Raw genomic sequence first — 23,036 nt, forward strand, 5'->3', positions numbered from 1 at the left:
CAGTACTATATTCCAACTTATTCAAAGAACAAGGTAGGATCAAATATTGCACAGGCAAATTTCAAACATCAAATAACATTATATATGTATTGGCTCATCATTTGATTCTTATCAGCCACAAACTTTCCCTTAAAGCAGATATATATCCATGGCAAAATGATAAAACCACATCACTCTCTTCTCTTCTCTTCTCTTCTCTTCCCACCATATATCCTTTCCCATTTAATATTACACCTGAAAATCAAATCACACTCCTCTATATATACTGTTACACCTTAAAAACTTGGGATCCGGCTGAGGCTGAGTATTGATAACAGTAGCACAAAATCAAAATAAAAATAAAAAAAAAAGAGAAAAAAAATCAGCAGCCAGCCTTTGTAGCAACAAGAAATACTACCCTCAGTATATCCCAACACTTGCTCCATCACCCCTCCCCGGGGCCTCAGGCGAGCCGCCTTGGCTTGCGGATGCTGAGCAGCTTCACGTCGTCCACCACAGGGCCGCAGAGGGAGGCGTAGTCGTCGGTCCTCATGTGGTAGTAGGTGCTGAGGAACATGATCCGTGTGCGAGCAGTGGTTGCAACGAACCCCAGCACAGCGCGCTTGTATCCGCCCTTCCCCTTGGACTCGTAGGGGACCTTGAGCGTGTCCCTCCCAGCGAACGCCTCAACAATCATGGATCCCTCGCAGGCGTTGCTAGCATCCCCAACCGCGAAGGTCAGCTGGTAGGTCTTGCCAACGGTGGTCCTGGCCACTTGCGCGATGGCGCTCTCTTTGCCCCCCACGAGCTCTATAGCCCTCTGGCCTTGTGGGACGGAGAAGTGAGACGAGTCTATGTACTTCACGGCCTTGAGGGACTCGACCATCCAGGCCGGGAGGGGGGAGTTTTTGTCCTCTATGTTTGGTGGGATTAGGACTCCCCAGCTTGTGTTGGGGAATATGTAGGCACCTTCTTCAAAGTCACCATTTTTAAGCAGGTTCTCTGCAAACATCCATTGTTAGGCTTTGGACATGATCTTATCTCTAAAAATGCAGCATGAATTCATCAAAGTTGCAAGAGTAAAACAAAGAAGACTTATGAATATGCACTTAAAATGGAATCTTGAAAAATGCAGCATGATTTCATCAGAGTTGCAATAATAACAAAGGCAGCCTTATGAATATACACTTAAAAATGGAATCTTGAAAAATGCAGCATGATTTCATCAAAGTTGCAATAGTAAAACAAAGGAGGCCTTATGAATATACACATAAAAATGGAATCTTGGAACAAGATTAAGTTGGGGAGTAAAGCCATTTGAGTAGTCAAAAATGAGCAAACCCCATATCCTGTCTCCTTTGGCTAAACAAGTAGGACAAAAGCATTTTTGGCGACTTGTCGAGTGATGACAACAGAATAGTCCAGATGCAGAGGAGAGGGGGAGAAAAGGACAGTTTTGTCTAAGCTTGTTGAATAAGATCATTTACAGATAACTTATAATAAGAATTATGTGATTGGCATTGGCATTGGCATTGGTGGAGTGAGTGAACTTACTGTTAGTTGGCCTCGGAGGGTATAAAGCCCGAATAGCTATTGAATCAATGAGAGGTCCACAAGCCGGGTCTTCCTCAACGCCCGGGTTGTGGATGAGGATCTCAGCCACAGTGTAACTTGTCTTGAATGCCCACGCATACGAGTCCCAGCCATTGCTGCTGTACAATGTCTGGATTGGCAGGACACCAAAGTCGGGCGCCACAGACACGTTCACCCTCTCCTCCTGAGCACAGGTCCGGGCAGCGCTAAACGTTAGCGAATAGTACATCCCCTTTGTGACATTGATCGCTTGCTTGATGGAGGCCTCGTTCCCCAGCCTCACTGCAGCATACCCCTCCGGCACCACCAGCAGCATGTCGCCCTGCTTCTGCCCCGCCTTGATGTACTCAACGAAGCCGGAGATCTGCCATTTTGGTATTGCATGGGGCTTGAGCACCATGGAGCCATTGAGGCTAGAGGCAGATGGGGCCATTTCAAAGTTGCCATTGTCCAACAACCCTGCATATTTTTGCACATAGTGATTGATCTCAGATTTACCAAGCAACTACTTAGCTTCATAAAGTTTATGATACAAGACAAGAAAAATAAAACAGAAAAAAGAATTAGCAACATATCAACATCCCATCCCTTTTGGTTTCTTGATATGAAATTAGAATGTAGAGTAACATGCTAATGGGGACAGACACCTACATACATCAAGTAGCAGCAAGGACCAGCTGTAGATTTTAGCCTCAAAACTCTCTCTCTCCATGTGTAATCCCATGTGACTAGAAATAGGATTTTCATACTCATAGAATAATCATCCTAAAAAAAATATATGAAATGGGAAAAGGCAAATTGGCAGAAATATGTGATTCTTGCCTTTAGGGTATAATAATAAACTTTACAGTGTAGCATCATCACAGAATGTTTGTCACACTAAGTAATCAATAAAGAGCACATGGATTCACATATTATACTGCTAAGTCACAGAATTATACTATAGAGTATCCAAAAATCCAAAAAACTAATGATTTAGTTCTTGAACCCTTGGTGTCAATATCAGAAACGATCAAAACTATTAATTTTCCCCAAATGTGAAAAAGTTTATAAATGAAATTATGGTTTCTTGGTTAGAAAACCTTATAAATGTTGGTATGGTACGAAACATGAATAATTTGGCTGCATTTAACATATCATTAAATTGGCTGAGTAAATAATGGAATTCTAGCATTTACATATCATTATAGTGTTATACTCTCAATTTCCACACACACAGATACAGGCAAACATGAACAAAGTCTACAAAACTTGAAATCCACTCTTTACTACTCCATAATTCATGAATCCAAGCAGTTCCCATTTCCCAAGTTCAAATTTTTTGAAGAGGGAAAAGAAGATAATGCTCTAAAGCTATTGTAATGGCAGATAATAACAACAGCACAAGATAACATAAGCAAGCAAGAATTAGCCAAAAAATAGAAAGAACACACACACACACACACAACAGAGTTGAGTTATGAGGTTACCATCTCTGAAGGCATAAGCATGGTGGCAAGCAGCAGCAGCTAAGAACAACAGCACAGATAGAGCAGGGCTCCCCATTTCTTGATTCAGTACTGTGCTCACTCCAAGAGAGAAGGAAAGAGTACTATTGAGATTTGCTGTCTGATTTCAAGTTGAATTAAGAGACACCCTTTTTATGCATGCCACCACTCCAAACTAGCCTCAACTTTTGTTTTAATAACGTTGTTGCCCAAATCTTATGTCGCGGTCTTTACTCTACTCATTATTAATATTACCAGCAAAAAAAATCCAATATGGTTGTTTGGTATGATAAAATCAATCCAAAATAATTATACTACAATATGTTAATATTTTAATGTTTAATGAATATTATGAAATTTAAATTAGTAAATAGTGATAGGGATTTTTGGAGCGTAGCACGATGAGTCTGTGCTATCACATGGCCTCATTTAGTGATTGGGCAGCCATTTTTAGAGCTGAGTTTCACATTGAATTTTGTGTTCTATTTATGGAAAGGAAATATGACACAAAAATCAATTTCAGTTTCTTGTTGTATGCTAATATATGAAAGAAATTTATTACTACTATGGAGTAGTAATTTATAATCTCGTACATTCTCATGCTAGTTTTCTTCTTGTTTCCAAATGCTTTTTTTCTTTCCTTTTAAATCTTATTATAATAAGAATGAGGAGAAGAATTAAGAAGTTAATGTATTATTTGAAGTATTTTGATTTTAATTTAGGATTTCCAAATTTAGAACCTGAAAATTTGTGGTTACGCACACAACAAACCGGAAGGGATCACCTCATACCTTGCATAATACATTTTATAATGCACCATTAAACAGTTGACAAGTGGAACCTATTTTATGGGTAAAAAAGTTATTTCTGGAAATTATTCCCCAGTTTTGTTATTTCATGCACTTTTGCTTATTATATTTAATCAAAGAAGCTACGTAAATTGTTAAAAATATTTAATAAGTCAAATTTTATTTACTTCAAAATATTTATATAAAAAGATTAATTTTTTTATGTATTCTATCAAATTTAAAATTTCTTTTTTATTACTTTTCTAATTTTATTGAGATTATATAATTTTTAATATTGGTAAAAGATGTCGATCTTATATAAAAATGCAATTAACTAGAATTTGACCAAATATCATGTTTTATATAGCTATTATCGAAATACAAAATAATATAAAAAATATAGTACTCCATAAAAATAATTACAAAATTTTAATTAATTAATTTTTTTATATAATTAGTTGATTCTATTATAATGAAACCGAATTTTTAAAAAAAATATAGTCAACTAATTATGTCAACCTTTTTTAACTTAATAAAATTTTGCAGTTATTTTTATAGAATATATATAATAAATTTTATATTGAGATAATAGCTATATAAAACATAAAATTTGATCAAGCTTTAGTTTATTCACAATTTTATATAAGAGTGACATTCTTTTAGTGATATTAAAAGGTAAATCATCAAAGTAAAATAAAAACGGAAATTTTTGACATTTTTATATTTTTCAGAGCACGTAAAAGTTACATTTTCTCATATAAATCTTTTTAAAAAAGTAAAATTTGACTTATGATATTTGCTTAACAAGAGTTAACAAAATTATTTTGATTAATTATGGTAGTAAGAAAGTGAAGGGAATAATTTCCAGAAATAACTCTTTTAACCATAAAATAGGTTCCACTTGTTAACTATTTATTGGTGTATTATAAAATGTAGTATTATGCAAAGTATGAGGTGATCCCTTCCGACAACCGACTGATGAAGTTGTCCGATAGTGACTACATGTGCTTGATTGAACAAAAGTTGGATTTAGTTAGAAACTTACCTCAAATTGCTCTCCAGATGTCGAAATAAGGTTGAAGAGGATGGAACCTATGTTATTTATTTTTAGACTATGATACTAAGTTATATAAACAAAATACCAAGAAATTTAAGTAACTTTTTGTGATCGAATATTTTCATTTTCAATTTTCTTTAAATTATTCCATACAACTATCGGTCTGGTCTAGTCTAGATTAGAGAACTTATAGTAGTAATTTATTAGAAGGGAGAGTCAATTTATTTATAAATTCCATATCAACTGTCTTACATGAAACATCGGTGCATAACACATTTCATATACCAACAACCTAACATTCCAAAATTACATAAACAAATTAAATGGCGGTAAGTTGTCAAAAAAATCATCAAAGTTTAATCAATCTCATAACATTCAAACATAACTAACCGTTTTAACTTTCACAATTTTCTTATTTGTATGATTTACTGATGGTATACATGTGTAAAAAATAACTAAATTTAATGATCTTTTCGACAATTTAACCCTAAATATAAACTCCAGAAAAAGTTCATGCATGCAGCCCGATAGCGACCCCTCCGATAGATAAAACAGGGGAGAGATTGGGAACAACAAAAGTAAGCTTTAAGAATTAAGACTTTAGATCCGAGGTTAATAAGTTTGGTCGAGAGAGATCTAAAACAGGAAACGGACATGCCACGAGACTTGCGGGACCCACTGCAAGCGAATGGGCCCCACGTGGATACTAGTAAACTGTTAATTGGGCTTTCATTGACAGGTTACAACACGCAATTTACGTGGGCCTTAACTCACATCCTTTGAGTTAAGATGTGGGCCGTTAAAAAATCCTTCCCTCTTTCTTTGTTTTTAATTACAGAACATATTCTATTTATCTAATAAGAATATAAATAATTGTATATTTGTTTTTTTTTTCCAAAATCGTGGTAGAATTCTCCTAGTAATGGGCTCAATTTTAAGAGAATTAGTACTGATATATTGTAGTGAATATTATGATGCATATCATGTACTAATACTGTTATTTTTATAAGTATTTCGTACTTTCATGATATACTACTATTTATAAAAGTTATCAAAATTTCACCTATGTTAATTATTTGACGCTTGAGATTCAACGGTATATCAAGAATTACAATATTCAACAATATACCAAATTTTCGATATTACAGTCCAATGTCCACTAACCGCATACTATAATTTTTTTTTGGAGAAATGAAATATAGTAGTCCATGTTTCTTTATTTATTTTTGAGGAGATTGCATTTGAGAAAGTGATTTATATGAAGAGATAAAATGAGTATGGAAGTGGAACTGACAAATTGGTATCATAATTGAAAGTGGACTATGACTGAACATACCAAAAACCATTAACTCGTGTCTTTTACCATCTTGACAGCCGAGATTCTTCAAAAGCTTTTTTTGATTTCAACAAATTAATAGGAGTTACGATTTTAAGCATTATCTACATTGGAAATCGGCTATAAATATCAATAGAGGCTCTTTTTTTTATATATATATATTTTCTTGAGGATTTGTATATATAGATAATATGGCATTCCTATCTCTCTTGGTGGTCCAGTTGGTGGTGCACATGAAAAGCACACTTCACAATGCTATTACCAACTGAAAAATCGAAATAAATTTCATAATATTGCAGAACAAATTATATCCTCATTTTAGGCATAATTCATAAATTTGCACATGTTCATGTCTCTGTATTGAATATGAAAAAATGAATTGTGACCCAAAGCATGTTAACTATCTATTATTTATTGATACGATTCTTCCTTCTCAACAAAATCATTAATTTGCATTTGGTTTAACCGTTTAAATTCCACCGACTGCAGTTCATGATAATGATTTTATAAGGGCGTGTTTGCCTTTTATTACTATAAATAGACGGACATTAATCAATTAAAGTGATTTCAAATAATAATATATTCATCTCATTTTATATTATACTTGTATCCTATTTAATTTGCATGGAATTGATAGTTGAAAGATCTAAGTTATCTTTATCTGTTCATTAGACATGTGACCACATCGTGTTTTTTTTAACTGTAAATTTGGAATACAATTTTTTTTAACCATATAAATAAAAGGTGGTATGAACTTATAACACCATCCTTCAAATTTATACCAAACGCACGCTAGACATATTACACCAATATTCATATTTATGTGATCGTATCATATTTCCTCTCTATCGTTAGTATATTAAGTAAATTGCAACACAAATGAGGTGTCACCTCACAAGCAAAATTACAGCCATATAATTAATGATATTTTGAGGTGACATCCCAACAACCAATAATTTGGAGACAGTAATGACACCATGCTATGGAAAATTGTAAATCTACAGCTGACTCTTTTAGTTTAAATACGTGACCAAATATGGAGTAATTTCTTAATGCAGTTTGTTCTAATTATACATCCACGAACTTTTTAGATTTTTTCAATGGACACAATTATGACGTTTCCACCCTAAATTCAAGAATGTGGAGACTAGATTTTGTTGTGATTGCTGTCCAACAGATTTAGTGGTACCGTCGGGTCAAGAACAGTCAATTGCGGTTCTCTGTCATCACTTATCATGTTTGTGTGTGTTTAGTAGGAGATGTAGTAGGTGATCCTTAGGGTCCTAAATGATAGAATTGCAACCGGTTCGGTTTTATAAAAAAAATGGCAATTGTGATTAAAAAAATAGAATTGCAACCGGTTTGGTTTTAAAAAAAATGGCAATTGTGATTCCAAAAAATATAGAATTGCCACCGGTTGGGTTTTACAAAAAAAATGGCGATTTTGATTCAAAATCATTATTTTTTACATTTTACGGCTTCTGAACGCCTTTCCCACAAATTTTTTTCCGATGCTAAACCACAACCAAGCCGATATAATGGTATATCGATTCCAAATCAGCTTGCAAGAGGCAATTCCGGTTCCAAAACTGGAACAGTTGATTTGATACTAATCAAAATCTCTAGTTATACATGCTCATTGTGCACAAGGATAATTACAATTGAAAAGAAATTCTGAAGATTCACAAGTGTCAATGTGTCATCAGTCATCACCAATAGTAATGTCACAAAATTAACAAAATAATGCTATATTTAAAGAGACATGTAATAAAACTAAGGCGACAAAGTAGAAGCTGATTCATAGTTTCAAGAGACGGTCCATAAATTAAAGCATGGTCAGCATCACATGGAATGTCCATAAATTAAAAAAAATCAAGATTAATCGTCTATACTAAATCTATATACCTGTGTTGTAAAAATTTAAAATCCTTATAAGTTATAACCCATATCATTAATTTTTATCTTTTCAAATCCAAATAAACTCATCAGAAATATAATTAAAATCACCGATTTCATAGACAATCCAAAGATGAAGTTGTCAGATTTTATGAATAGAACAAGAATCAACGCATTTGACACCAATCCTATTATTAAGAAACAAACACAACCAGCAGCACATATATTCCCATTATATGTTGATAACGAGTAGCAAAAAACTGAATCTCTTATTAGAAGTCAACAGACATTACTGTCCTCAAAGAGGGAGAAGATCAGGATCACTTTTACTAGTTCAATTATACGTAATTCAGTTCAAGGGCCCTGAGCAGCAAGAAATATCCGCTCAGGGGAGGGTGCGCTGGTAAAGGGGTAAAGCTCCGAGTGCTTCGCGTTCAGCTTGCTCTCTCTTGACCTGCCATTAATTAACCATACCTATGAGTTTAAAAGGAAACTAGACATAAGAGGGAGGAAGAATGCACAAAATGCATATATTATACTTTGAAACTACTTAACCGCCACACATCATGGCTACTCATGGCAAAAAGTTGTTATCCTGTTGCTTAAATGTAAGCAAGAGCACCTTTCACCTTTCAATAACTTGCCTTTCATTGCTTAACAGAAGAGACCGCATAAAATGCTTCAAAACTGTTTTTGCAGAAGGCCAAAAACCACAGTGCTTATTCTAGAGATATGGAAGTTAGGAACTTACAAGAGCGAGCATATCCTGTAGGTAGCTCCGAAATGGTGTCTGCATAGCCTGTGAAAGAAAACAACTTGTTTATAATGATGCCAACTGACTGCTACTAATAAATAAGAAGTAACCATAATGGAACTGACTACTACTGAGAGCTATCACAAGTGATTTTATAGCCATGAACTCAGTTACAATGGAGGTGTTTGGTTAATGGGTTATGGGTTTTGAGGTGCCGGATTGGGAACCATACATGGAAGCTTCAATAAAGGGAACTTTTAGCTTGAATTGTGCTATGGTTCCCAATTCAAGCAGAATTCTCCAAACCTCTCAATTGTGGGGGAAAAGAAAGTGTTTCTCCCTTATTTCCAACCAGCTATAAACCAAGTAACATCTCATGCACACTATGAAACTGAAATGTTATGCTCTCTACTCTTGGATATGGCTACAACATATCCAGAACAGTCACATATAGGCGAATGAAATTGCAGAGACAATCATAAGAAAGCATAGGCTTTTAAAATGAAAATTTAGCTAGCTTTAATCATAAGATTAATAAAAAATTACGAAGTTACAACATTGGTACAAGAGACATTTGACAAGCATCAGAGAGATAAGCTCAGATCTGAAGCAAGAAAAACAGTAAGTAATAACAATGTCAATACAGCACAGCATTGTCAATCAACTGCAACAAATCAAAACAAAGCAAATAAGCAATTTATATAAAATTAGTTACAGACTTACAGCCCAGCCAACATATGAACCAAGAAGCTAACAAAAATTGCATTTGATCAACAATCATGATTACATAAGTATCTGCTCCACGTCTCTTAATAGTATCTCAATAAGAACAATTTTTTCCAATAAATGGACATCTACTTCACATGCTTTGCACGAAGTATTAGAGAAAATGGAAATTTAGCAACAATAATGAGGTATGATACTCAGAGACTAATACAACAGGTTAGCATGTGTAAAATGACAACATCTTGGAATCACTAACCAAGAGGGGAAGGACAAGATTTATGATGTATGGCATATTATCCTAGGTTAGTTTGAAACATTAGTCTGTCTGGCCACGTTGTTATAGCTTCTCATTGCTCTCAATCATATTAGCTGAACAGTAAAAAAATACTACTATAAAAAGTAATGTAATATGAAAAAATGTTCTATATTTCTTAAATTTCTTTTCACATGGGCAAGAGAAAAGCAATTTGTACTCAAACTCGCTTTCAATTAATGGCAAAATTTGCATTAGTATATCAATTACTGCACTAATACATGAAGCTTAGGGAGTGCAAGATCAATTTCCACAAGAATGTGTAACAATAGATTATACTCATAGCAGTATGGATTACAAATACAAAAAAATTTATACTTGTACCCAGAGAAGGGTTTTTTTTAGTACAGTATATCCATTCCATTGCATACATATACTCTCCATTTGTATACATACCGAGTCACTAAAAATATAGAAGTGAAATAACAACATTAAATCACATATGCATACACATCATCTCCATTCTCCATTTCTATACATACCGAGTCATTATGAGTCACGAAAAAGATAAAAGTGAAGAATTAATATTAAATCACATATGAAATTCAAAAGCCCCCAAACACACGCATAGAAGATATATTCAGCTAGCTTATCGTAACCTGCAAAATCGAATAGCTCGAAATGCAGAATCCAAAAATTTGTATTCAAAATCATCGCAAATGAGTACCTGTAGATCTTCAGGAAGGTACTCGTGCTTCATAGAAAGGTCCATTGCGCGCTTCAGCCGCTGGTTCCTGGCATCCACGATCTCTCTTGGGAGACGATCCAGCGCCTCCTTCACATCCAGCTCGTACATCGGGTCGAATAAATCGTCATACCGAAGACCTAATTTCACAAAACAAGCATTATACACGGCTAAAACTCGAAATCCTATACACCTCCAAAACCAAAAACGCACAATTTTCATCAAATAATTACCGAATCTCCGAAGGCGAGTGGACACCGCTTTCATGTGCATCGCGGCGAGCGGGTTTCTTTTCGGATCGACCAGCCATTTGGATAGAGCCGACGCCATTGATTTTCTCTTTTGTTTTCTCGCTCTAAAAATCTCTGTGGATGAATGTATTCTCGTCGATGTTAACCCTCTCTATATTAACTGGTAAGCGTTAATGCTTCTTGTATTAAATAAATATTCGGAACGATTCTAGGTCTAATTGCAAGGAATTGTAGGATAGCATCGAGAAGAAACGGGGTGTGCGGTTCCAGGGCTTCCGTTGGGCTAAAATCGGGTTACTAAAAAATAATATAGCAAACAATATTGTTGAAAGCCCCAATACTCCCTCCGTCCGCGAATAGGGGTCTCAATTCTTTCGCCAGACACGGATTTTAAGAAATGTTAAGAAAAGTGGGTGGAAGAAAGTTAAGTAGAATAGAGGTTTCATTTGTATATATTAGTTTTAAATGATATGTGAGTGAAATAAGTTGGTGGAATGCGAGGTATTTTTACCATTTATGGTAATTATGAACCGGGACTCCTATTCGCGGACGGACCAAAACGGAAAAACGGGACTCATATTCGCAGACGGAGTGTAATAGAAACCCATGTTTTATTTTTTAAATCAATAAAATCAGTTCTAAATAAAAAATAAAGTGAACTACATAAATGATACATGATTTTTCACTTTCACACATAAATGGTACCTGATATTTATTTTATATCATTTTTGGTACCCCATGACAAAATAACCCAAGGGACCAAACATGTGATTTTTTTGTTATGCAGGATATCTTTTGAAATTTCAATTAAATAGAACCAAATATGTGATTTTTTTTCTTCTTTTCTTATTTCTTTTTTTCTTCTTTCTTTTTTCTTCATTTTCTTCTTTCTTTTTAATATTTTATCTTCCTTTCTTCTTTCTTTTTTTCTTCTTAGTTTATGTTTCCTCTTTTTTCTTTTGTCTTATTTTTCTTCTTTCTTTTCAGTGTTTTATACATACATCTAATTGCAATCATAATATAAATCAATAACAAAACACATAATTAAATTAATTGTTTACAGTAATTAAATCAATTGAATATTTTTAATTAAATTATTTATACTCATTTTAGGTTGAAACACCTAACTAAAAATATTCAACTCTTTATCATTATGAATACAATTCACAATTTTAAATTTTGATTAAGACTATATTGATTAGTTATTAATTTAATGTAAAATAATAATAATTATTTATTAATTACTACTAGTTTTTATTATTATAACAATAATATTATTATAATAATTAAATATAATTATAATTATGATTAAGTAATTTTAAATGATATTAAAAAATAAATTAATTATTAATTTATAACATCAAAATAATAATATTAATATTGATTAATAATAATAGTATAAAGATGGAGGAGAATGAAAGAAGATATTATAATATCACTTTTCGTACTTAGTTTTGTCAATGCCCAAAATATCCTTTAGGAAACAAATGGAAAAATGAATTTGTTTAAAAGATATTTTGGGGTGAAAATTGCATCATGTAAAAAAAATGTGATTTATAGGTAACAAAAACGGTATAAAATAAAAATCAGGTATCATTTATATGCGAAAGTGAAAGATCAAGTACTCTCAATTTTATTTTACTACTGGGGACTCACCAGAAAAAGACACAAAAATTACAGTCCGATACCCCTTTTTACCGGATCATGCCGCAGTAAAAATAGGAAGACTGAAACCAACGATAATCCGAATTCTGGAAATTCATAACGGAAAAAGGAGTAGTGGAACATGAAGATGAGATGAGCAGAAAGCAAATCCACGCAAGGGTGGATGAAAAGCAGATTGAGTGTAACGCGAGTAGAATATGGTTGAAGGCGAAGGATCAATGACTGTCAAACCAGTCGACGTCGTAGTCCAACGGTCCGCGTCGGAAGGGGAGGAGAGCGATCAGAGGTATCCCGTTGACATTCTTCCCCCCCTCGGCGCCAGTAGCCCCCCTTCGCAAGATCTCGGCGACTTCGTCATATCTCCCTTCGATCGCCGGTACAGGTGCGTGCTCGTCATCGCCGATTGCATGTTAAATTTTGCGTGAAATCTAGGGTTTGATTCACATTAATTTTGCCCTAATTTTCTGCAGATCGTGGGAGGTGCTTCTGGTGGTATTAGTCTTCTACACGGCGTGGGTGTCGCCGTTCGAGTTCGGTTTCCTCTCGGGACCGACGTGGCCGCTCAACATCACGGACAACGTCGTCAATAGCTTCTTCTTGGTCGACATTGTGATGTCGTTCTTCGTCGCTTATCTCGACAAATCGACTTACAATCTGGTCATCGACCATAAGCAGATCGCGCTCAAGTATGCGAAAACGGGGCTGCTCTTCGATGTCATCTCCTCCATGCCTTATGAGTTGATACATAAAATTATGCACAATGTCAATGCCTATGGCTACTTCAATATGCTCCGCCTCTGGCGTATCAGAAGAGTCAGTTCAATGTTTGAGAGGTACATGACATGTCTCTCAATACATACACTATCCCCAAATTTTGGTTTCTCTAATGGTATGAACAAATCTCAACATTATGGATTCCATTAGAAAGCAACAATCCAGAGGTTTCCAAAGATATCTTTGATTTTAAAATGCAAAATAGAGTTGGTTAAATATCAAAATTTGGGCACGATTTATGCATTCACGTATAATTAGACAGATTCAATCTTGTATGTATAAATGAAGTTTGGTAAGTACAAGTGCAGAATGGAGAAGGACACGAACATCAACTACACGGTGGTTCGAACCGTAAAGCTTACTTGTGTGAGTATGTTGAGACAGTAGCTAGGTGCAGAGTGATAATGGATTTATGATCAAACTAAAGCTTGTGATTGGATTGTGTAGGGCACTCTTTTTTCAATTCATGTCGCTGCCTGTGGCTTCTATTCGCTGGCCACCAGGAATAAGGACCCACTGGGCACATGGATCGGAGCTATAGAGCAGGATTTTCAGAAGTTCTCTCTGTTTCACAAGTATGTTATATCTATGTACTTGTCCACAGTCACTGTCGCAACACTAGGCTATGGAGATTACCATGCCGTGACAAGAGGGGAAATGATATATACCATCATCTTCGTATTATACATCCTTGGATTGACAAGTTACATCATAGGAAACTTCACCAACTTGATTGTTGAATCCACCAACAAAACTAGGAAATTTGTAAGTCTATATATGGCCATCTGTGATTTTCTTGAATTTAAAATGCATGTTTTACATGATATCTACACTTTCAGAGATATCATTCTTAAGCCGCTGATAGCTAACATTCTGCAGAGAGAAACTATCAATGCTGCTTCGAGCTTTGGGAAAAGGAACAATATTCCGGAGCACATGCAAGATCTGATGATAGCGCACTTGAGCCTCAAGTACAGAATCGACGCTGAGGGGGTTCAGCAGCAAGAGACAATTGATTCCCTTCCAAAGGCGATTCGTTCAAAAATCTCACAATTTCTCTTCTACTCCCTTGTTGATACAGTGTATTTGTTCGAAGGAGTGTCCAATGACCTGCTCTTTCAGCTGGTAAGGACCAACATTGCCATATCTATATATATTTAAGTAATTTGCTTGCAACTCTAATACTATTATACTACTATTATTTTACTTGTTTTAGTTGGTGTATTTCTATTTTAGTATCTTTCTTATAATATATTCCATCCGTCTTGATAAAAGTGATTATATATTTTTATATTAGCTTTCTTACTTTTTAAAATGTATTATTGACATAATTCAATAATTATGCAAGGCAAATCTAGTTCTCCGGAAATGAATGTGTAGTAATCTTGCATCTCTAGATTGTTCAATTTCTTTTAATCTATCAGAACACTTCAGTTTTTATCTATGGTGTCTCAAATGTGGAGAAGAAATCACAACTAAGGCGGTGATAAAGATGAGAAAATAGCTATCGTAGATGCAAAGCGGTGCTGCACAATTCACATTACCTTTTGCATTGGTTAACCTAAAACAATAGTAGTTGTTATTATGTTATCCATCTGATAATGCTATGTGAAAACATCTGTAGTTTTGTGTTTTTGTGTTATTCACATTTCCTTTCTCACGGTCTATGCACAATTCACATTACCTTTTGCATTGTAGGTCTCGATAATGAAACCTGAGTATTTCCCCAACGGAGAAGACATAATTTTACAAAATGAAACACCGACAGATATGTATATTCTGGTTAATGGGGCAGCCGTAAGCTCTCTCTCTATTTCTTGTTTTCCATATTTTTCTCTATTGTTCCAAGCAGTAAACCCACATTTTTTCTTGATGCCAGGATTTTATTTCACACATAAATGCATCGGAAAGGGTAAAAGACCTACATTATTGATGAAGATTTTCTGCTTTACTATCATAACCGATTATTAGTAAATGCAAATGGTCCTAAAATATGTCTGTGGCAAATGGTTCTAGGTTGTCGGGGTTATGAAGACAGGGGATGTTTGTGGTGAAGTAGGGCTTCTTTGCTACAGACCACAAGTTTTTACTGTTCGAACAAAGAGATTGAGCCAGCTGCTGCGGCTCAATCGTACTGCATTGATGAACGTTCTCCAGAATAACGTTGGAGATGCAACAATAATTATGAACAATCTCCTTGAGGTAAATAAGCAGCATTCATTATTTTGACACAGACAATCTTGGTGAAATTAGTTATTGTTTTACCCAAGTAATAATACCTTAGCTCCATATGAGCAGTAGGCGCTCCCAATAAATTTGGTTCTATGCAATTGTTTTGGGTTTTTTGTTGCAGCATCTGAAAGGGCACCAAGATCCAGCGATGCAAGAAATTTTGACACACACTGAGCAAATTCTGGCTAAAGGAAGATTCGACATGCCTCTGAGCTTATGCTTTGCTGCAGATAGGGGCGATGCTCTGTTGTTGATACAGATGCTTAGAAAAGGTATGGATCCAGATGAGTTGGACAGCAACGGTCGCAGAGCTTTGGTAATGGATAATCTGCATTCTTTGAGTCTTGGTTACAAGTTACTAGCACAATAGTTTATGAACGTATGCGTGTTGTGCAAGTGCAGAATCTTGCAGCATCAAAAGGCTTTCTAGAATGTGTTCTTCTCCTCCTTGATTTTGGGGCAGACCCCAACAGCAAAGGTACTTACTTGTACTAGTTTCACGAAGACCTGCAAAACCATCTATAGCTGGTCCGAGTATTACAGCATCATTCCAATGCAGATTCTGAAGGAAATGTTCCATTATGGGATGCAATGTTGGGAAAACATGATGACGTGATAAAGGCGCTGTCTGACAATGGGGCAACATTGCCTGATGAAGATATAGGCTACTTTGCTTGCTCTGCATCCGAGCAGAACAACACATATTTGCTTCAAGCATTAGTGAACTTTGGTGGGGACATATCACAGCCCGACAGCCACGGAAACACAGCTCTGCACCTGGCAATAAATCGTCAACATGTTGAAATTTGCAAGTTCTTGGTAGAAAATGGAGCTGATACAGAAAAGCCAGACGCGGATGGCTGGACGCCACGAGCCTTGGCTAATTATCTCCACAATGAAGAGATCAAAGCTTTGCTGCAAACAAATTCGCATCATGCGGAACACAAGAGTGATCCACCTCAGCAGCCTGCTCAGAAACGGGTAGGTACTAGAGAGCGAAGGCCATACAGCGGTGATGTAAAGACGAGGAGAGGGCAGACACATCTGAGCAGCTCCCTTGCAGGGATCATCACGGCTGTCCAAAGACAAAGTGGATGTAAGTATCATGAAATTCAGCCTAGAACATTTTACTCGAGTTCATCATATCAAGAACCTTAACATCATTAAACTGCTGCAGGTTTATCCAATCTTGGGACGCCGCAGAGGTGTGCTAGAGTGACCCTTAGTTGTCCGGAGAAGGGTGACACGTCTGGGAAGCTGGTGCTTCTGCCTGGATCCATTGCAGAGCTGGTTGAGGTTGGGTGCCAGAAGTTTGATTTTCGCGCCACGAAAGTAGCGACAAAAGATGGTTATTTGGTTGAAGATATGGCTGCGGTACGAGATGGTGATCATCTTGTGCTGGCTGGTGGAGAGGAAAAGGCGACAATCGAACTTTAGAGCATGAAATGTTCTTGTCAAGTTTTGAACTGATTTTGTGTTTGTATGTAACTTGGTAAGTGTAGGAAGAGGGATCCCAAGGTTGATTGATGAATCACGCCATTGCCGCTTCTTTCATGTAGAGTTCGTAACGACATTGAAAAATGATATCGTATTATCTGCATATATATAGTGTTGTCATTCTTTTTCTTATTTTCTTTGTTTTTTTATATTCGATTTTATGTTTTCCGTTTTTTTTCTTTGGTTTTTTTGTTTTATTTCTCTTTTTTTATTTCTTCATGACGTTAGTATGTTTTATACTTCCTCCGTCCCACAATAACCGAGATGTTTTTTTTCTCGTTCTAGAAAAATGATAGTACTACAAAAAAGTTAAAGTCGAGAGAATGTAAAGTAAGAAAGATAATTTTCAAAATAAGAGCAAAATATAAGTGTTTCCTTATGATGAGGCGGAGGAAGTATCAACTTTTATTTTTCATTTAAATTAATTTATTTCGTGCATTTTCAATTTTTATATTATCACTTGTTTAATTTTTTTATTTTTTAGTTTTCGCACAATTACATTTTTACTAATTTAATACTACATGTAATTAATTTTATTGTATTGAAACGAAAATTTGAATACAAAAATTACTCCAAATAAATTTAAGTATTGTACACAAGTATTAGTGAATTAAGAAAGAATTTGAATAAATTCCATTAAACCATGCCACTTACATTCCTAACCCAAATATTACTATTACAAATTCATTAATAGCTGCAGCATATAATATAGTTGCTTCCTCTATAAACACTTCCCTCTTCCAACCCCTTCGCTTCACTTCTTCATCAGCCTTTCTTTTTCACTCAAGCCATTTCCAAATGCCACAAAAAATGGAGGTCCTTTGCACCTCATGATATCTGCAGCGAATAGAAGACCCTATCACTTCTTCCTACAATGCCGTTTCTCCCATTCGATCCCTCCTCGCGTATGTGCAGACGATAAGCTGCATTGATGATCTCGTGTTTATGGCCCACCCGAACCTTCTGGCACAGTCTGCACAACACGGACCAGTTAAGGACAGTTTTCGCCTAATCAACCCGTGGAATAACAGAAAGAAACAAAACGAACCTGAAGCTGCCTGTCGTTGAAGCTTATCGACCGGTGCTTTAGTTCACCTCTGCCCGTCGTCATCTGATCCAATATTTCAGCAGACGATACATCAGGGGAGCTTCCATCAGTGTCAATGTCGGACATGTCCCTCTCCTGTTTTTTTTCCATAAAACTCAAGAGTCAGTTTTTCAATGTGTTTTGAGAGGCGTCAAGAGGAGAAGATGAAGAAAAACTACCTTGAGGGAGAGACTGATGGATAGAGTCCGGTTCTTGAATGAGCGTCCAATGATTTCTTCGTACCGCGTCTAGTTCGCGAAGATAGTGAGACGGGAACACCTTGGGAAGAACGTGCTCTCATATGCTGATCAAGAGGAAGAAAGGCAATGGGAATAAGATCCCAGCAATCGGTATCCATGTGATTCCAAAGCACAACAGGAGGTAGGCGAGCTGAAATATTGTGAACATGAAGATATATTTGAACGGGACCCCCTCCACATACGAGGCATGGGAATCTTCGATGACTCTGCACGAGGAACAATGATGAGTAAGTTAAAAGAACGATGCTGCCTAAGATTCATAGAGTGTGATATACGAGGATTACTTGAAGTGACGGCCTGGTGGAACAAACAGCAGCAGAATCCTCTCCCAGAACTGGTTGCCGGGGAGACTGTCAATGGCCATGTAGGCGAAGTATCCCCACAAGACCGAGGCAGGTATCAACTTGAGCACGGGCATAGCACATATGGCAAGCCCCACAAGTAAGGACTGCAACAAGTTGCTGACCCGCTGCTCGTTTACTCGGACAGGCAAGTAGAGATCAATGCACTTTTCAGGGTCGAATGCGCTATCTGAGTCCGTATCATCATGGCTCATGACAGCTTCCTTCAGGCTTGCCAGGTCATTATCCGCAGCATGCTGCAGCAAAACACGAGATTAGATACTAACTAAACAGCAGCTGTACGAGACAGAAATGAGCACGTACTGAATGAGCACCACCCTCCATCTCAACAAACACAGCATGCATTCGCCCATATATCTCCGAGTTGCTCGCTTGCAGTTTCATACCCTCCTTTGCAGACTTCACCATTTTCTTCCGTAGCAACTGCAGATCATCAACACTCGATTATTAAACAGTTCTTTTTTCTTTTTTCTCATATGATGTGAGAATTTCTCCTTTGTCGTGCCTCCTACCTGCTTCTTAAGGACTGCAAGACTCCGCGTGTGCATAGGTGACTGCGGAAGAACACCATTCGAAGGAGGCAGTCCGAGCAATCCACAGATCAAAGTCTGAAACAACGATGGTACAACTCTCAGCCGAGCAGAAAACTTGAAAATATTTTACATACCATAACTCCGAGCAACATGATATCATAATGGTAAGCAGATGGCTTTTTCAGATTGAATTCCTTTTGTTGTGCCAGCTGTGAAGCTACACTGTGATCGAAAAAGTATAGACCCGCGATCATCAAGGCTGGTATTATCGCAGCAAAAATGTACATTGCCGGTACCTTCCCCATATCCTGAAATTCCATTAAACGAGACATTATGTACGTGCTATACAAAATCAAATAATTGTATAAAAAAGAAGCAATACCTTAATCACTGTCCAGTGATACAAGGATTCAGGATCCCGAGGATCGGGACAGAAAAGCCGCCTTGGGACTCCTGAAGGGATCTTGCGTGGTATACTATAGGACAATGCAGTCCATACTATAACTGCCAAGCAAACTCCGTAGTCTGCAATAAGGCTCCTAAACATGCCTGTCCAAATAGGCCAGAGGATATGAATCAACACAATGTAGTTAGTTAATGCTACGACAATGATCTAAGTATGCCATTTCAATAAATAAACTCATTGTACCTGAACCATAACGCCAGGACCTAGCTTGCGTGCTCTTGAGGGCAGTGATAAGGACCCCGATAGAAAATATGACACCGAGTAATCCATTAGTGTAAAGCCACTGGAATTGGAATTTCTCTTCGGAGGCATTTTCACCTGCTGGAATACTGAATTCACTCACCACACCCTGTTAGCATTCAACCAATACAAGTTACAAAAATGCAATTACCCTAGCATTTTTACTTTGGAGCAGCTAGTAGATGCTACAAGGGAAGGGGGCAATATAAGTTTACCTTGATGGCCTCTTGAAGGAAAAGAACTGTGATTAACATGCCGAAAAGTTCCCCTGCTACTCTTGTAAATCGCCTGATGATGGTGCAAGCATTGAATATAGCAAGAAGAAACAGCATCAAAGAAATCCAGACACACACCCTGACAAGAAAATCAGATGAAAAAGATTACTCGGTATGCTATCTTGCATGGAAAAGATTAAACGAAAGAAAATATTGATGCTAGTTATGTTTATGTACCACGCGGCCCAGGCTAGATACAGCTCCGTTCCCACAGTTTTTTTAGCAAAACTATAAAGGTAGGAGTACATAATGATGGTTGGTTCTGCAACCCCTAAGATCAATAATGGCTGGCCACCGAAAATTGAATGAATGACTCCACAAATAGCTGTAGAAGCAAGAGTTTCCGGAGTGCTCAAGCTTTCATCTGTAACGAAAGCAGAGTACTTATCAGTAAGTTGGAAACTTGCTATTAGTAAGTGGGAGAATCTCACTCTATGGGGCTAACTTTTCAGTTTTTATTCCTACACAAATTATTGTTCAAGCATATCAAAAGATACATCTATTGCCCTATAAAGTTCAAACTGACCTGTTTCTCGACTTAGCTGCTCGCCAAAGGCTATCACGGGAAGAACAGAAGCGAAGAATATGTAGGCTGTTGGAGCAAGAATCCTGCAAGGGAGAATGACAATAGAGATCAAATTCAGAGCATTGTTGAAACAGAACACCATCACTCGATAGCAAGCCAATAAAAAAGTCAGACCTTGCACCCGAGCCACATGAATCGAGCCAGTCCTTCTTGTAGCATGCTAACCGGCCTTTGAAATCCTTCGACTCCCCTGAAAGGAGTCTTGAGGCCATCCATGGTGCTTCCTATAATCAAGAAAAACATGAAGGTTAATAAAATTTCAAGAAATGTATGAATGCAACACAATTAATTATCACCATAACAGCATTGATGCATGGATCAATGGGTTTCTTACAAAGGAGTCAGTATTAGAATCCAAACAAGTGCAACTACAATCTCAAAAAACCCATCTTTATCATTCCCATTTGCACCATCATACAAATAGAAATAGCCCATTTCCCAGATAACACAGATCAAGAAAATGTTCAAGATGATTCGAAGCGGGAGTACCTTTTTTCCGCTAGTGCACGTGATAAACTGCACCAGACATCAACTTTATCACAAGATTGTTGCTTATATACATGGTGTGTGATTCGGTGTTTGTGGCAATTTCGTGAGTGTGTGTGTATAAAGTGGATGGTCCATATCCAAATCCAGAACAGGTGAAATCAGTTGCAAAAATAATTGAATCTCGCTCTCTCCTATAAACCATTCAATATCCATCAAAGACAACAACGCTACCAACTAACTTCATAACATATGAAATTAAAATAGGCCACACATTCTTAAATTTACAAAAACGTACATCATAACCACGAAATTGCGCACAATGGGCTGATCTGACTCGAGAAATGAAAATGTGGATGAGTAACTTAGTCGAATAAAAGATGATAAAAATGTTACTCGTGTCTTTTTTCCGGTTGCATTCGCAGAGAAGAGAGAAGAAAAATGCCTACCTCTTCTATATCTCTTACTCGTTTTTGTTCAGCTTCCTATTTCCAGCTCAGTTCATGTGAGTGTGAGAGAGATTTATGGATATCGAGCAGCGAATGCTGTGTGTTTATTCCAACTATATAAAACATCAGAGACTGTGATGGTAGTGGGCCCCACTGTGTATGCTGTTATGAAAAATATTAGCTGCCAATTTACTCAGTTACTACCTTACTAATAGAGGGATTTCTTTTGGCACAAAATTTAAGAATAATGTGTTAAACAAATGACGGAAAAAATAAGTGAGAATTAAGTAAGAAAAGTAAAGAGAATTATTTTTTGCCAAAAGTAGAAATGACTCAATTAACTTGGAACTTAGAATAATGACTATATTAACATGCTACGGTCCCTGTTGCACGGTAGAGTCCTATTTGGTTGGACACGAATTGTAAAAAAGTTAAATAAAATTAGGTTGAATAAGTTAGTCAAATATAAGTTACTTTTATAGTATATATTAATTTTATAATAAAATGTGAGTGAAATAAATTGGTGGAATGTATAACCCTATTTATTATGGTAAAGTGAAATAGAATTTTTATTGTGGAATTGATGAAAATGATAAAATAGATTATTGTTAAAATTATAGAAATATCCCTATTTTTTCTAATACGCTAGCGCATACAACCATAAATTTGCAGTGCGGTCCGGCCCTGCACGTTGCTGGAGAAGCCTAACCTCGGATCACTCCAGCTATGTGAGACCGAGCATGTGTTGTGGGTGGCTGGGTCGGACCCCGACCATTTTTTAAAACATCGTAATTATATTTTTATTATTTAATTCAGTTATTTTTTATCTATGAATATAATATGGAGTAGCAAATATAATATGGAGTAGCAAACAATCACAATTTATATATACTTCTAAGTAACGCAATTTTAGAAAATATAATAATGTAAATTTTATATTTGATCCATTGTTGGAAGCAATACTACTATACAAGACCCTTCTCTATCACGACTATTTGGCACTCACGGTTTAGTTGTGTCTAATCATTTTTATCCACCTCTAAACAAATGAAAATTACCCTTTGAAAAACAAATGCTGCCGGTTAGTATTTATAAAAAAAATGCAAATGCAATTTATCTTGTAAAACAACCTTGGACAATCTTGAAAGTGACTTTGAATCCTCAGCTATATATCACACTCTTTCAATTAACTGAACCACCAAACCTTTTTTTTTTTTTACCTATTTTTAATCAACACAATTTTACGTCCACCAACTTAA

General features: G+C 36.3%; 3 protein-coding genes and 1 pseudogene across 3 annotated transcripts; 1 reads left to right on the plus strand and 3 right to left on the minus strand.

Moving 5' to 3' along the window:
• Positions 1-59: 59 nt before the first annotated feature.
• Positions 60-3,223, minus strand: LOC121783522. The gene is made up of 3 exons (XM_042181615.1): positions 3,042-3,223; positions 1,534-2,031; positions 60-981 (listed from the first exon to the last, which is right to left on the minus strand). The coding sequence occupies exons 1-3, from the start codon at positions 3,115-3,117 to the stop codon at positions 443-445; spliced, it is 1,113 nt and encodes a 370-aa protein (XP_042037549.1). The 5' UTR covers positions 3,118-3,223; the 3' UTR covers positions 60-442.
• Positions 3,224-8,232: 5,009 nt separating this feature from the next.
• LOC121783711 (cytochrome b-c1 complex subunit 7-like) lies at positions 8,233-11,052 on the minus strand. The gene is made up of 4 exons (XM_042181864.1): positions 10,848-11,052; positions 10,597-10,754; positions 8,888-8,935; positions 8,233-8,590 (listed from the first exon to the last, which is right to left on the minus strand). The coding sequence occupies exons 1-4, from the start codon at positions 10,942-10,944 to the stop codon at positions 8,522-8,524; spliced, it is 372 nt and encodes a 123-aa protein (XP_042037798.1). The 5' UTR covers positions 10,945-11,052; the 3' UTR covers positions 8,233-8,521.
• A 1,562-nt stretch (positions 11,053-12,614) lies between these two features.
• On the plus strand, positions 12,615-17,165 carry LOC121785153 (potassium channel AKT1-like). Its single transcript, XM_042183528.1, has 12 exons — positions 12,615-12,912; positions 13,001-13,363; positions 13,613-13,670; positions 13,752-14,069; positions 14,184-14,429; positions 15,003-15,101; positions 15,184-15,216; positions 15,321-15,506; positions 15,658-15,852; positions 15,939-16,014; positions 16,096-16,632; positions 16,714-17,165. Exons 1-12 carry the CDS (start codon positions 12,728-12,730, stop codon positions 16,971-16,973), a joined length of 2,556 nt encoding a protein of 851 aa, XP_042039462.1. The 5' UTR covers positions 12,615-12,727; the 3' UTR covers positions 16,974-17,165.
• A 478-nt stretch (positions 17,166-17,643) lies between these two features.
• Positions 17,644-21,734, minus strand: LOC121783712 (annotated as a pseudogene).
• Positions 21,735-23,036: the final 1,302 nt, after the last annotated feature.

The sequence above is a fragment of the Salvia splendens genome, chromosome 21, assembly GCF_004379255.2.
Source record: "Salvia splendens isolate huo1 chromosome 21, SspV2, whole genome shotgun sequence".
NCBI lineage: Eukaryota > Viridiplantae > Streptophyta > Magnoliopsida > Lamiales > Lamiaceae > Salvia > Salvia splendens.

Coding starts and splice junctions, on each gene's coding strand:
- LOC121783711 (XM_042181864.1), bottom strand. CDS start 10,944: ATGGCGTCGGCTCTATCCAAATGGCTGGTCGATCCGAAAAGAAACCCG. Junction 10,755..10,847: donor CACTCGCCTTCGGAGATTCG/GTAATTATTTGA, acceptor TTGTGAAATTAG/GTCTTCGGTATGACGATTTA. Junction 8,591..8,887: donor TACAGGATATGCTCGCTCTT/GTAAGTTCCTAA, acceptor AATTAATGGCAG/GTCAAGAGAGAGCAAGCTGA.
- LOC121783522 (XM_042181615.1), bottom strand. CDS start 3,117: ATGGGGAGCCCTGCTCTATCTGTGCTGTTGTTCTTAGCTGCTGCTGCT. Junction 2,032..3,041: donor TGCTTATGCCTTCAGAGATG/GTAACCTCATAA, acceptor AAAAATATGCAG/GGTTGTTGGACAATGGCAAC. Junction 982..1,533: donor CCCTCCGAGGCCAACTAACA/GTAAGTTCACTC, acceptor GGATGTTTGCAG/AGAACCTGCTTAAAAATGGT.
- LOC121785153 (XM_042183528.1), top strand. CDS start 12,728: ATGGTTGAAGGCGAAGGATCAATGACTGTCAAACCAGTCGACGTCGTA. Junction 12,913..13,000: donor CCCTTCGATCGCCGGTACAG/GTGCGTGCTCGT, acceptor AATTTTCTGCAG/ATCGTGGGAGGTGCTTCTGG. Junction 13,671..13,751: donor GAACCGTAAAGCTTACTTGT/GTGAGTATGTTG, acceptor TGGATTGTGTAG/GGCACTCTTTTTTCAATTCA.